The sequence below is a fragment of the Narcine bancroftii genome, chromosome 13, assembly GCF_036971445.1.
Source record: "Narcine bancroftii isolate sNarBan1 chromosome 13, sNarBan1.hap1, whole genome shotgun sequence".
Taxonomy (NCBI): domain Eukaryota; kingdom Metazoa; phylum Chordata; class Chondrichthyes; order Torpediniformes; family Narcinidae; genus Narcine; species Narcine bancroftii.
This window is the reverse complement of record NC_091481.1, coordinates 8,089,958-8,104,710: the sequence shown is the minus strand read 5'-3', so window position 1 is coordinate 8,104,710 and position 14,753 is coordinate 8,089,958. Positions and strand designations below refer to the sequence as shown.

General features: G+C 42.8%; 1 protein-coding gene across 33 annotated transcripts in view; it reads left to right on the top strand.

The window, feature by feature from the left end:
• LOC138748415 (uncharacterized) overlaps positions 1 to 14,753 on the top strand; it is a 213,260-nt gene that overhangs the window by 36,512 nt on the left and 161,995 nt on the right. For 25 of the 33 annotated variants that reach the window (XR_011348003.1, XR_011348013.1, XR_011348004.1 and 22 more), the window contains exon 2: positions 8,766 to 8,820. Coding sequence is in view for 17 of the 33 variants with exons in the window: in XM_069908572.1 (XP_069764673.1) it covers positions 8,766 to 8,820 (55 nt within the window). In the remaining 16 variants the exon portion in view is untranslated. The other 8 variants (XR_011348026.1, XM_069908583.1, XM_069908579.1 and 5 more) reach the window with 5 other exon arrangements.

Here is a 14,753-nt window from a genome sequence, read left to right as displayed (position 1 = left end):
ATGTCTCCTCTGCATCAGATAGACTGGGTACGAGCTGGGAGATCGCTTCGTTGAGCCCCTCTGCTCTATCTGGCGCAATGGTGGGGATATCCCCGTTGTCATCCTTTTCAATTCCCTGTCCCATTCCCTTGCCAAGATGTCTGTCCACAGTCTTGAGCACTGGCAGACTGAGACCACCCACAAAGTGGAGGAGCAACACCTCATTCCATCAAGGCATCCTCCAACTGGATCAAATTAGCATAGGCTTCTCTGGTTTCACACCCCATTCCTGTTTCATTTCCTCGATCACTGTCTCTCCTTTTCCCTCTCTCCTTTCTTCCAGCTCTGTGTTCACAGCCACCACCTCCCCTGGTTAATTCTTGCCCGTCCTCCCCTCCATATCCAATTATCACCTTGTGTCCATTCTGTGCTACTCCCCTTGCCCTTTTTGGGCACCTGTTTGCTTTTTACTTGCCCCTTGACAAAGGGCTCAGGCCTGAAACATTGGTTAAATAGCTTTGCTTCTTATGGACACCGCAAGACCCGCCAAGTTGCTCTAGCACGTCTTGTCTTCTCACAAAGAAGACAAGGTTGTCTGATAGAGCCACAAGGCTCCCTACACTCCATGTCCGTAGTGTGGATGTGGAGGGCAAGAATGACTTACAGCTGGTGAAGGTGTGGCATGACCAATAACCACTGGAAAGAGGTCACGGACATTGATCCCTTGGGTCAAGGGTCAAATGAGCCTCTGCTTGGCCACCATTTTAACCTCAGTCAAAGTGGAATAGAGCAGTGGAAACTGAGGTAGTCAATTGTTGCATCAAGTTGACGGTTAAGAGAGGGGACCTCCAACCGTATGGCATTAACATTGACTTCTCTGGTTTCCATTAAATCCTACCCCCCTCTTTCCCCTGTCTGGCTGTGTCCCCCCTCTCCCCTTTCACAAAGCCAAAATCCATTCTCACCTTTATCATATCCAGTTCTCCTTGTGTTGTTCTGGACTCCCATCTTCCAGTCTTCAGTCTTTATTGTGACTCCTTCCTGCTCTTTGCTTATTCCTTGAAGAACTCAGGCCTGAAACGTCGGTAATATATCTTTACCTCCCAGGGACACCGAGAGACTGGTTGAGTTCCCCCAGCATTTGTGTGTTTGACCGAAAGGTATTCACGCACTCTAAAATCTTGTTCAATTCTGAAGCTCTTGATGTATAGGATCTATTGGTCACATTTAGCAGAATGAGGATTTGGGACATCTTTTTCAGAAATGTATCAATCTATTTCTGCTGTTGAGGAAGAGGCCTGCTATTTAAACAGCTGATATTTCAGTATCAACGGTGGAAAAGATGCAACCAGATAAGATGTTTGGAGTTATCTGCAGTTTTTAAAGCGAGATTCTCTTTTTTTTTGAGTTTAACATTATCCTGCCAAGTTGCTCCAGCATTAACTACAACCGTAGTGTCTGCAGACTTTCTGGTTTCACTGAATAAAATGCATAATGTTTAAGATGGTTGCATAGAACAATGCTGAATGCCAGCATCCACATTGGCAAGGCACCTGTTGTCCAAATGACCACTGTAATCCTGGAGTCTTCTTGGGAATTGATCTGCTCTCAAGTTCAAGGTTTCCATTTTGGTGTTTGCATCCTAGTTGGGTGAAAGTATTTCCTTTTCATGGTTCATGCCACAACTTCAGCGCCACAGCCTGAGTTCAAATCCAGCTGTCTGTCATGAGTTTGTACATTCTCCCTGTGACCACTGTGGTGGTATGTCTCCTCCATTGTATATACTTATAATTGTCGGTTGTATATGTGGAGCTGGCCTGCCCACGGATGACTCATACCCTATGACTCCTCCCCTGTGATCAAGGTCGAACCACCTTTCCCTTGCCACCATTCCTAACCTGGGATTCAGGCCAACAAGGTTCTTCTGTGTATGAAAGCCTCTCTTTTCCTCAGCTTGTCTCTGATTACTGGTAGTGCCCTACAACCACGCAGGTTTCTTCCGGCTGCTCCAGCTTCCTCGCATTTTAAAGCTGTGAGGGGATGGGGTAATTCAAAGCATGGGAGCATTTGGGTGACTGCAGGTTCATGGACAGAAGAGGCCTGCATTTCTCAATTTAAACATTAACTGCGCGTTGGGGGAATTGAACTGTTGATCAATGTTTTGTGGTGATGCCAAATCATGGGAAAAGACTGAAAATGTGTTCAGGATGTCAGAAGGGGCAGGACAGTATTTTGAACCAATTTCAGCAGGTTCTGAATTAAAACACAGAAGTCTGCAGACACCATGATTGAAGTAAAAATACAATGTTGAAGAAACTTGGCAGTGCACTTTGTATAGCAAAGATCAAGATGACCAATGTTTCAAGCTTGATCCCTTTGTCAAGGTACGAGCAAAACGTGGGCAGTCACTCCATCCTCAGTATCTTCACAGATTGGTTTCTGTGGGTTTGGGGTGTGTGGGAATGTATTGATATTTGAAAGCTTCAGTAAGCTGTGACCTTCGTTTGGTTTGACCATGAACAAGTTTATTTCTTGTTCATTGTTCAAAATGTTTATGTATTTCATAACTATTTTGGTATTGCTTTAAATTTTCTAAGGATTCCAGAAATTATCTGACGTGGTGGGGGGAGTTGGACTCTGCTCCAAGCATTTGGCACCCTTGGCCAGAAGGTGCTTTTATGACCTGGATGCCAAAATTTCCTCATCTTTGCACGCTGGATGCTGGGCAATCTGCTGGGAAGATGCCGCCAGCTACATTCACCAGCAAGCTGAAAGATCCAGAACTGTTGCTTCATCTTGCAGTTGGACTGTGGCTGAGAGAATTTGAACAGCAGCTGTTAGCGGGCTTTCGTTTGTTATCTGAAGGACAAGTGTGGGAGTGTTGAAGGAAGACGGAGCTTGATTTCGCCAATTCCAAAGCAAAAGAAAATAATCCTGATGCAAAATAACAGCTGTGCAAAAAGCTCGCTTCAAATCAGGTTTTTAAAAAAATTCTCCACCTGCATCAGCTGGAGATGACTGATGCGTGAAGCTGTAAAAATTGTGCAGAGGGTGAATGGAAGGGACAGGAACTTTATCAGTGAGGAGTGTACTTGAGACAATCTTTTAATGTTCCATTTTGTATAATCTCAGCATTTTTAGAAATTGATCAGTGATTCCAGGTTTCCGATTTTAAAAATTGCTTCCTTGGATGAAGAGGTCAGCAACTTGATACAGTTTCCAGAGGTTGCTCTCTATCAGCCCGCAGTAAAACCCTTGTGCAGAATTAATCGAGGATTGAGGTGGCTGGCCTTCTGCTGGAAGGAGTGGAGTCATTTACTAGTCTCCTACACCATTTTTCTCATTGTATGTGGAGAGTGACTCAAAACTTCTTAACGCTGAATGCTTTCTGCCTGCATTCTTCCATTTTTGATCCTAAGGAGATACTAACAGGGCAAAGGGAGCTTGCAATGGGCAGCAGAACCTTGACACAGCTCCTAGGTGACTTGGAGTGTCACTGATTTCCACCCCCCCCCCCCCCCCCTTTGGGGAGAACATCCAGCTCTGCAGTTATGGAGGAGGATGTTCGGCCTGTCATGCCTCTGATGGCCTTCACTTGTGGCACTGTCAGTAAGCCTGCAGTTCACTGTAGACCTCCCAAGACTGTTTGAAAGGTGAAGGATCCTGCCTCTACCAGTTGTTTTGGGCAGTGAGTTCGAGATCCTCATCACCTTCCATGTGAAGTAAGCATTCCTGGTCTCCCCTGTAGTATTAGTCTTTGCCCTCTTTAAACCCTTGAAGGGAAAAATGGCCTTTTGTTTATCTGGGTCCCTTCATTCCAGAGAACACAATCAAGGTCCCCTCGATGGCTTGTGTTTCAAGGGGAGCTAACCCTACGTGTTCATTTTCCTTGTTCCTACAGATTTCCCAGTTCTAATCTCTCTGGTGCAATGGTCTCCTTCCGAATCTGCAGTGCTTGACCTGCAATAAGATGAGTATTGGGCCCAGTTGTAACCACCTCCTTCCTTCAGTATCCTTGTAGCTAAAGGGAGAAAGCATCCCAGGTGCTCTTTGACCTACTATTCTAATAACCCAATGCCCTTTATCTTTCCTTGCAGTTGGGGTGGTGCATAACATCATTAGCTTACACTTCTGGACTAAATTCCACTTGTGTCCAATTAACCTAACCGTTTGTGTCCTCCTGAAGTCTAGAGGACTTGACTCTTCAATGTCAATCATGCTGCACCGTATATTGGAATCCTGGAACTCTAGCTTGTGAGTTACGGACTCAATGACGGCTTGTGAGCCCAGTATTTTAAAACACTCGTCAACTGGTGTGAAAACTAATTGATCCACTGAGACTTTGGCACATTTGTCACTTTTTTTCCTTCACCTCTTTCAGCTGGAGAATTTCTTGTACAGGCATTTTTGCTCAAGTGGCTTCTTCACCATTTAACTACTTTTATGTCAGTGCAAATCTAAATAGAAAGCCAGAAGGCTGCAAATGTCTTGGCAGGAGTGAAACGTGTTACGAGGAAGCCCTCAGCTGATGTGCATGTATGACGGCCACAGGTTGTTTATGAACAATATTCTCTGTGTTGTCTTTGAACAGGAATTTTGTGTGGAGTCTCGCAGCATAGAAACGATCCCAACAGTCAACTCTCATCATAAATCTCTTCTGATCCATAGAACCATAGCACATTACAGCATAAAAATGGTCCCCTTTCGCTCTGCTCGTCTGTGCTGAACCATTTTTTGTCTCGTCCCACTGACCTGCACCCTGTTCGTAGCCCTCTGCACCTCTCCCATCCATGTACCTGTCCAAATTATTCTTGAATGTTAAAATTGAGCCCTCATTCACCACCTCAGCTGGTAGCCCATTCCACACCCCCACCTTGTGTTCCACGTATGGATGTAAATTGGGTGGCACGGACATGAGATGAAATGGCCTGTTACGGTGATGTATGTGTAAATTTAAATCTCAAGTTATTCCCTTTCACCCTTAACCCACGTCCTCTGGTTTGTATCTTACTTACCCTCAGTGGAAAAAGCCTTGCTATATTTACTGTGTCCCCTCATGATTTTAAATACCCCAATTAAATCTCCCCTCATTCTTTTGCGCTCCAGGGAATAAAAGTCCTAGCATGTTTAACTTTTCCCTGTAACTCAGTTCCTGAAATCCAGGCAACATCCTAGTAAATCCTCTCTGCATTCTATCTGATTGATATCTTTCCTGTAGTTAGGTGACCAAAACTGCACACAGTGCTCCAAATTTGGCCTCAATGTCTTGCACAACTTGACCCATTTTGTTTACCCAACAATCTCCAACTCCTCCCACACATTTTCATACTTGAGGCGCAATCTACAGTGGCCAGTTAACCTTACAAGCTGCTCATCTCTGACAGGATATCGTCAGAGCAGCAAGGAGAGCAAGCAAACTCCACACAGGTCTGGAGGACAGGGTTAAACCCACGTCGCTTGGATGGTAAAGCAGCAGTTCTGCTCGCTGCTGCCTCCCATTTGATCCTGAGAATTAGTTGAAGGCAGGACTGTTTCTCCAGTTATGAGGTCTTTCATTGCTTTGGGTTCAGTTGTAAAGATTGATTTTTTCCATGGAATTGTGCCCAGAGCTTGGTGGGGATGTCAGATGCCTGTTTGATCAGCTGATGACCTTTTTCAGTGCTGCAGGGCGAAGGATCATTCACCCTGCAGGACAAAGATCTCGATGAGATGAGAGGCAAGAACTCAATTTTCCATGTGAAGAACAGGGTCACACTCCCTTCGCACAACCCCAGGCTTATGTGCAGAAGCATTTAAATTGGATTTTCAACCTGAACCTTCTGAACTTGACCATTCTTACAATATTCAGCAATTATTATAGGGGTTTTTCTTCAATGGTATTGCTGCCATTTCAGACGAAATGGTAAGGACACTGTGAACTGCAACTGACTTTCAAAAGATTGATCTTTTTGGGGGATCCACCTATATTTTAGCTTGAGATGCAGTCAATTGACCAATGTCAAATATCGCGTTAACTCGCTGTCTGTGAGTTAATGCAGCCACTCCAATATTTCAACTTAGTTTTGGCATTGCCATCTCGCAGAAGTTTGTGTGAAGCCTTGCTCAAGGTGCACAGGAGCTTGGCAAAAGATAGGAATATCAGTTGATAAAATACCCCTGAAGAGGAGAAACTATTTGCATCACATTGCTCTGGGACTCAGTGTGCTGGAAGAAGACATTTGTATTTTTTTTTGAAGTGGCAAAAATTCCTGCAGAAAAAAATTCAACTTTCTTACTGATTTGCAGCTTAAAAATAAGCATGCTGAAAGGTGCGAGATTTGCATAATTATTTCCTCCTTTTCTGTTTCCTATGACCCAAATTCCCTTGGGCAGTGCCCCGGACCCAACCATTTCGAGTCATTTAGTTCAAGATCTTAGAACTGAATTCAGTGCAGTCGGAAAACGTGACCTTCAGATTGTATCTTCTGCTGCGGGATTGAAGGGTCCTGCACAGTTTCAAGATGTCACAGTGCATGGATGAGTGGTTTGGAACGATCCCTTGGAGGATGGGAAGAGGGAAATTAATAATCATGTGGGAATTGGTTGGGGCCTCGAACAGCTTTCTTGCATCGGTCTTCATGATGGAAGGCGTGTCTAGCATGACAGTAATGTTAAGAATGCAGTGGGAGTGACGATTGGGCAAACTAGTAGGTCTCAAGGTGGCCAAGTCCCCTGTTCCTGATTGAGTGTATCTGAAAGAAGTTGTGGTACTGGACCAAAAAGACCAGAGAGGGTCTGTTCCAACTGTACAGAACAATTGGAGCAGGACCTGAAGCATTGTGTTGTTCTGGTCTCCTTGTTAGAGGAAAAAATGGACTGACCTTGGAAGTTGTTTGTTGAGACGAGTGGGTTCGCCTATGAAGTGAGTCGCTTATGTCTCTTCATTAGAATTCAGAAAAACGAGGGACATTAAATAAGTAAGTAAATAGATAGATAGAATGAATGAAATTTATGATAAGGATAAGACAGGCTGGAAAGTTGTTTCCATTGGAAGATGAGACTTTAGTTGAAGGATGTGGCCCCAGTTTGGGGGAGTTTTTAAGATGCATAGGGTCTATTTCCTGAGAGTAGTAAATCTGTGGATTTGTTGCAGTAGACGCTACCTCTCAAATCACATTTAAGACCAAGTTTGACACATTGGGGCATTGAGGGTCATGGGGAATAGGTGGGGTGAAAAGCAAGTCAATGGAGCGGAGTCAGATCAGCCATGATCTTGTTGACCCATTACCATCAGGAAAGAGGTACAGGAGCATCAAAGTCAGGCTTGCCATGCCGGGAATTAATTTGTTCCTACAGGCTGAGATTCAACAGTCTTGTAATTAAGTAAATAATTCCAAAGTAATTTGTATCTTTGTGTATCTGTTGTTATATGTGCACACCATGGTCTTGAGAAATGCCTTTTCACCAGGTTGTATGTCCAGTCACATGAGAATAAACTTGAATGGCAGAACAGGCTTGACAGGCAAGATGACCCACTCCTGCTAGTTTATGCATGCCCCTTTTCCATTGGCATCCCAGTTAATTGGCTGTGCAGTGCTCCAGGATAGGAAGCCCTTTGTGCTGTTTTCACTGGGCCACCCTTAACTGGGACACTCATTGCTTTTCCACCGAACACCACTCATCCCCAGGGATTGGATTGCTCTACCTTCAACCAGAAATGAGTGACTTTCTGCTGCCCTTTTTCCACTGGTTTTATCAGCCCGCCAGTGTGAGCAAACGCTGGGGATAGTGGTAGGGGTAGAGGTGGTTAATCTCCAGCGTGAAATGATGTCATTTGATGCCGACGTTAGGACAATGTTCCTTTTCCACTGGACCCTGTCCCAGTACATTCCCAGTTAATTCCTGGGACAGGGTGCCAGTGGAAAATGGGCTGCATTATAATGGGAGACTTTGGCTTTTCTGCTAGAATTGTTTCAAATGTTTGCATCAAAAATAATTGCATATGATAAATCTGAGATTAAATCAAAGTGAGAGCTTTACTGGCCTTTGTTTTAATATAGCTATATATTTTTTAAAAATGCTTACTGCTTCATGAATGATAATTTCTTAGAAATCTATGTTTCAAAATTGAAATTTCAAGACTCACTCTGGATGCTGAAATCTGGACCCAAAATTGTTCTGCTCGAGGAACTCACAGGTTGAGCGGGGGGAGGGGGGGGGGGAGGTTGATGCTTTGAGTCCTTTATTGTGAATGGCTCTGACCAGAAATGCAAATTCTTTCTCTCCCACCGCTGCGTTCTTTTCTTTTCATTTAGAGTTTTGTATGTGAACAGTGAAAAATGTGCAAATGATCCTGGACACTTTCTGAACGTGTTCAGTCTCTGCTTCTTCAAAGATGACGGCGTATCCTTGAATTCTCCTGATTCAGAAGTGAGAAGAGTTTGCCAATGGTAGATACTTGGGATGGGCATTTTAAAAGCTCTGCTTGTGTTAACTCATGAAGGATGTTTCATTGATCTGAAGGAATGTAGCATGCTTCATTGCAGAACAACTTTGAGGGAAGTTGAAGGGCTGTTGTATGAAATGATCAAATTTCAGTAATCCCAGGTCCATAAAGTTGCAGATGGCTCCGTGTCTCAGTTAGAAAAACGTTAGTACCACTGTTTCTTCCATTTGAAGAGAAATGTTGAACATTGGGGTTTTAAACCAAATTTTCTTGTTCCAGGACATGGCCCTCTTCCATCAGAGGGAACTCATAGAACCGAAACTAGTTTTCCTTTCAGTAAAATATATTTGTTTTCTTTTAGCTCTTGTGTGTCCTTGGCAGAAGTGGAGGAAGGAATAGTTTGGAACATTGCTGTGGTGAGTACCAATAATTCAAAAGAAGGAAAATAGTTTTGGGTTAGTAAATTCTACTTTGTGATTGTATGCACTTCTGTGTCCCAAATGTGTGTAAAATTGGCATGAAAATAAGTTATGCCTTAACAGATTGTTTTAGAAAGGGTTAGAAATGTTGATCAGTGAACCACACATGGGAGTTGATCACTTTGATAGCTTTTTATTGAAAAAGAGGAGTTAAATCTTCAAGTTGAGGCAGACTTTACTGAAATTGTGATATTCAAAAGGAAAATTTAAAACAAAGATATACTGAATGAAATACAGTGAAAACCCTGCTATCTGGAATTCACTCCACCGGCAAAAAAAATTAGAGGAAAATAAATGGTTAAAAAATATGGAAATTTTAAATGGGCACACCTTGTTAGTTCACTAATCCACACAATACAACATCTCAAGCAAACAGAAAATTCACTTATCTGGTATCGACCAATCCCGATACTGTAACCACAAATTTCATCATGCAAACTGAGAAATTTTCTTGCTTTGAAGTTTGTATTTCAATTTTTTGTAATTGTTTTTGTATGCAGGAGTATGAAGAAGGGTCCATTCATTTTCACCAGAGTTGAAAGTGATTTTTGTAACTTAAAATCAAAGTGGACAATATTCTGGTTCTCGAAGTGTTGTGGTTAACTCACCAAGACCAGATTTTAAGAAATGAGAAAATGGAAATGGTGTGATTTCTTTCTAAGAGGTTGACAGCTGTGGCTTAACTGTTGGGAAATGGTGAATGTTGTTTTCTAATGCTTTGGGCAATGTCATTGTTGTTAGATTTGGGGAGAGCGGGTGTAGGGTACAGGAGAGAGTGGGCAGGAGATGGGATTTGGAGAAAAAGGTGCGGGAGGGGAGGACACTCAGTTTTCAATTTCCCTCCAGAGTGGTGAGGACATGAACACTTGCTACTAATTCTGTTTCAGGCCGTCTTGTGTTTGCATTGTTTGAAGGCTGATCTGGCTGGTTTATTTATGTTACCATTTAGTTCCATACTCTGTCATTTACCTCCTGGGCGTGATTCACTTTGGAAAAATTTGCTGTTGATCTTCACAGCAAACTAGTGTGGAAAGAACTTTGTGAAGGCGGTTTAACTTTGCATGATTTGGTTATTGACTTGGAGGAAGTCGGGTACTTCCAATCCAAAGATCTGATCTGCAGCAGCTTTCAGAAATAGTCACCTTCCCTGCAACTGATCCATCTGGGCCCCACCCACATTTCACAAATGAATTGGTGGGAAGGAATTTTAGTGGCGACATTTTATCTTGATGCGTTATCCCCTTTGAAAGGCTATTGCAAATATTATATCCGTCTGTTGTAATGAAATTCTACGTCTTAATAATCCTGGTTCCTTAAGTCTTTAGAATTTTTAAAATGTTTTGATTATTAAATTAAATCTACATTTTGCAAGCCACTATTTGATCAGCTCCTGACATTCCCCAGTAGATCCAGGCACCTGTACCCTTTCATAAATGGGGGGGGTTAGTTAGCAGGCCCAACAGAATCTGTGGGGAGAGGAATAGTTTCATATATAACCATCTAACAATTACAGCATAGAACCAGGCCCGTCTAGTCCATGCCGAACACTTTCTCCCACCTAACCCCACTGGCCTACACTCAACCCGTAACCCTCCATTCCTTTTCCATCCATGTAAATATCCAACTTTCTCCTTAAATGCTAATATCAAGCCTGACTCTGCCATTTTGCCTGAAGGCTTGTTCCACACACCCACACCCTGAGTAAAGTTTCCCCTCCCCTTGTGTTTCCTCTAAACCTTTGCCCCCAACTCTCAACTGGTGTCCTCTCGTTTGTATCACCCCCTTTAAAGGAAAAAGCCTCTCCACAATCACTCTATCTATACCCCTACTAGTTTTAAATACCTCAATCACTAGTTTTAAATACCTCAATCAAATCCCCTCTCAACTACGCTCCAAAGAATAAAGACAACATATTTAACCTTTCCGTACAACTTGGACCCTGTAACCTTGGCAACATTCAAGTAAATCTTTGCACTCTCTCCAATTTGTTGATCTTTCTGATACTTTGGTGACCAAAACTGTACACAAAAGTTTGGGCTCACAAATGCCTTGTACAATTTTAACATAACATCCCTGCTCCTATATTCTATGCTCTGATTTATAAACCCAATGTACCATGAGCTTTCTTCACCATGCTATCCACATGTGATTTCACCTTCAGGGAGCTATATACCATTATTCCTAGATTCCTCTGTTCTACTGCACTCTTCATTTCCCTACCATTCACCATATATGTCCTATTTTAATTAGCCATACCAAAATGTAATACCTCACACTTATCTGCATTAAACTCCATCTGCCATCTTTCAGCCCACTCTTCTAACTAGCCTAAATACTTCAGCAAGCTATGAAACCCTTCTTCACTGTCCACATCTCTGCCTATCTTAGTATCATCCACATACTTACTAATCCAATTTACCACCCCATCATCCAGATCATTAATGAATATGACAAATAGTAATGGACCCAATTCTGAACCCTGAGGCTCAACACTAGTGAAGCAGATGATTTTTTTGAGTGGGTAAGCTTGTGTTCAGCGTGATGCCTTCTGATCCTTGTATGATAACTGTTTTCCTCTCTCCAGGTGCTGCTTGACCAAGGATTTGCTATTTTTTTTGGGTGAAGGGGGTGGTTGCAATTTTGGTCAGTTTATCCACCGATGAGAAAAATCAGTTTTTGAATTTGCTTTTGTAGTGTGGCCTTGTGTTCATTTAAAACGTAGAGTGCTGTGTACTTTCCCCCCATTTTCTATGTGTTTTTGAATTTTAGTGTATTTGCATCTAGTATTTTAAATTTAAAATTTAGACAGCAAGGTAACAGGCCATTTCAGCCACGAGTCTGTGCCTCCCGATGTTTTAAAAGTGTGTGCAGTTAATCAAAATAAAACGTTTCCCCAAATTTGCCTTGTTTTTTTTCCCCCTGGTGGGGAACCCATTTATTTGTCTAAAAGCTAATCGTCAGAAGATTTACTTGGTGCCTTTCCCTTCCAACTCCTGTTACTTCATACCCTCAATAGTTAACTCCACAAAATGTTCTGTGCAACACTTCTTAGTAAACCTCCCCCCGGAACACTTTGTAAACTGGACACTGCATTTCTTGGAATATCCCCCCCGAAGCTATTAATAAATATATCAGATGTCGTACATCTTTCACTAGTCAATTGACTTAAAATTTTCTTGTTGAAATGCATTTCACCGATATCCCATAAAATCGAAATTGTCACTGTGGAGTTAATTGTCAACACTTTGTGAAAGGAAGTGGGCACTTTTAGAAATCCATTTACACTAATTAGTTGGAAATGTGGAGCAGATAATTTCATTGTGAGTGGGTGGGCTGGTGCTCAACTAAACTGGCTCAGTTTTTGAGGGATAAAATTTGGCTGTAGATTTTTTTAAACAGGATAATGTTGTTTACACCAGCTTTTTTAAAAATTGGCATCCAAGATGGCGATGGGGCCCCAGGGAACGCTGGAACCTAAAAATACACGCCTGACCTTTGCCTCACCGTCTGGGGGAAACTCCTTGTGTGAAGCATTAATGTTTCCTCTGCCTTTCAACTGTTTCCTGACTTGTGCATTTCCAGTAATTTGGTAAAATTGACATCAGTTCCAGTGAATAATTGCAGAAACTGTTTATTTTGTATACCCTATGGACCATTTTGACTTCCGAAATGGCAGAATGGATTTACTCAGTTATGGATCTGCAATCTTTCCACAAACTGTTCCTAATCATTTCAATGTCTCGTGTAATCTTTTGCTTCTGTGCATTCCCCTAAATGTGCCACCTATTTGCTTGCTTTTTCAGTCAAGCCAACCCTTCTGTGTGTTACATAGATAGGGCAGAATAAAATTTCAGTGAGCATGTCCCAGGGGAAAAAATTCAATTTATATTAAAAAAAATTTAGGGGCAACATTTTATGAATGAGAGATTCATTCCTTAGTCTTAATAATGGGGAAGAAATTGTCCTTTAATTCTAGCCCAATAATCCTCGCTGGGTCATTATAGAATGGAGGCCAGTTATTGGACAGAAGGCTGCCATTTGATTGGGTGTTTATTTTGGTTGCTCTCATCTCAGCTTGTTGGGTTGGGAGCTTTTTAGTTGTTCATTCAGGTCCACGGTTTTAATTGGGGGATTTCTCTCTTCCTGAGATTAAAAGGATATTTTCCTTGATTCTCCTTTTAACCCTTATGCCTGTTTCAAAGTTTTAAAATTCCCTGGACACTTCAGCCAAGAAGGATTGCACAGCATTTTGAGAGTTCCTCTGATTTTTGTTAAAACCATCTGTAATCTCTCTCGTTTACCTGTTTTCCTGCTCTTTTGTGAAGATTTGTGGTATGATGCATACTCCAAAGAAGTTCTCCTCCTCTCTTCAGGAGTTCTGCGGGAGCTTCTCACAGTTCTCTTCCCCCACCCCCACCCCCTTCTGTGATCCCTGTTGCTCCTTGTGAATGCTTCCCAATCCGCTGAGATCCTCCTGTATTTTGTTCCTCCAGTTTTCCGGCATCTGCGGTCTCTGGCTTCCCTTGGATTGTGTAGGCTTGGCGCGGTGTTCAGCGCAACGTGATTACAGCGCCAGTGACCCAGGTTGAAATCTGGTTCTGGCTGTGAGGAGTTTATGCATTCTCCCTGTGACCTGTGTGGGTTTTCTCGGGTTTCTTCCCACTCTCCAAAATATATGGAGTTGTATGTTAATTGGGTGGCACAGGCCTCAGTGGCTGGAATCTGCTTCCACTGTGTTGTAAATATTAATACTTGCTGTTCTCATTTGCTGCTCTACACTGAGTGCTCTGGTGCATTGACTGCAGTTGAGCAGCCCTGCGCAGCGATCTCCCAGTAGCCAACCATTTCCGCTCCGTATCTCACTCCTGTACTCGCATGACTGTCCATGGCCTCGGGTACTATCCCACCAAGACCATCCACCAATTGGAGGAGCAGTGCCTGATCTTCCATCTGGGCACTCCAGCCAGATGGCATTAACTTCGACTTCTGCTAACCTGCTCTCCTCTTCCCCCTCCCTCCTTCCCCTTTCTAGTTCTCCTTCCTCCCTTCATTCCCCCTGCCTTAACCCAGCCATCCCTCCTCCCCTTGATCGCTGCTTCCTTCCCCTTCTCCACCTATCACCTCCTGCCTTTGCGACCGCACTTGCACCCCTTATTTTATTCGATCACCTGCCAACATTTTTCCATGATGAAACGTTGGTTATGTATTTTAACCGTTGCTAAATAAAGGACACTGTTTGACCTGCTGAGTTTCTCCAGCTTTGTGTGTGTTTGTACTTCACCATGGTATCTACAGACGTTCGTGTTTTCTATCCTGTGCAATGATGTGCTTGTAAAACACTAAAGCTGGACTGGAAATGATCAGATCAAACAGCACCAGTGGAGATAGCAACCAAGTTCATGTTTGAGGCTAATTGGCTTCAATGAAAAGGTGATCGGAAAAGTCACCATTTAAAGTTGGTGGTCTTTCAGTGATAGTTAATCCAAATCTAAGTTGTGTCATCATGCCAGTGGTTTTTGAACTGGGGTTAAATCGGGGAGGCTTGCAACAGTAGGAGGAATTTCTGTCTTGTTTAGTGAAACACTATTGCCTCTTTTGGGCTATGAAATGTATTTTTGGAGAAAGAGGGGATTTTTCTGTCTCTTTCCCCCCCAGCCTTCTGAAAGGTTTGTGCGGTCGGTGGAGGTCTGTTTGCCGGTGTTGACACTGCAATATCACAGCAGGGTCGTAGGTAATTAAAAAGGCAAGTGGATGTTAGACTTGAATTTCAAAAGGGATAGAGGGCAGAATAAAAACAACTTTGCCAAATCTGCAGAGTATTGTCTACTCTGCCTATATCCTTCATGAGTAGTTTCCCATCTCTACATAAC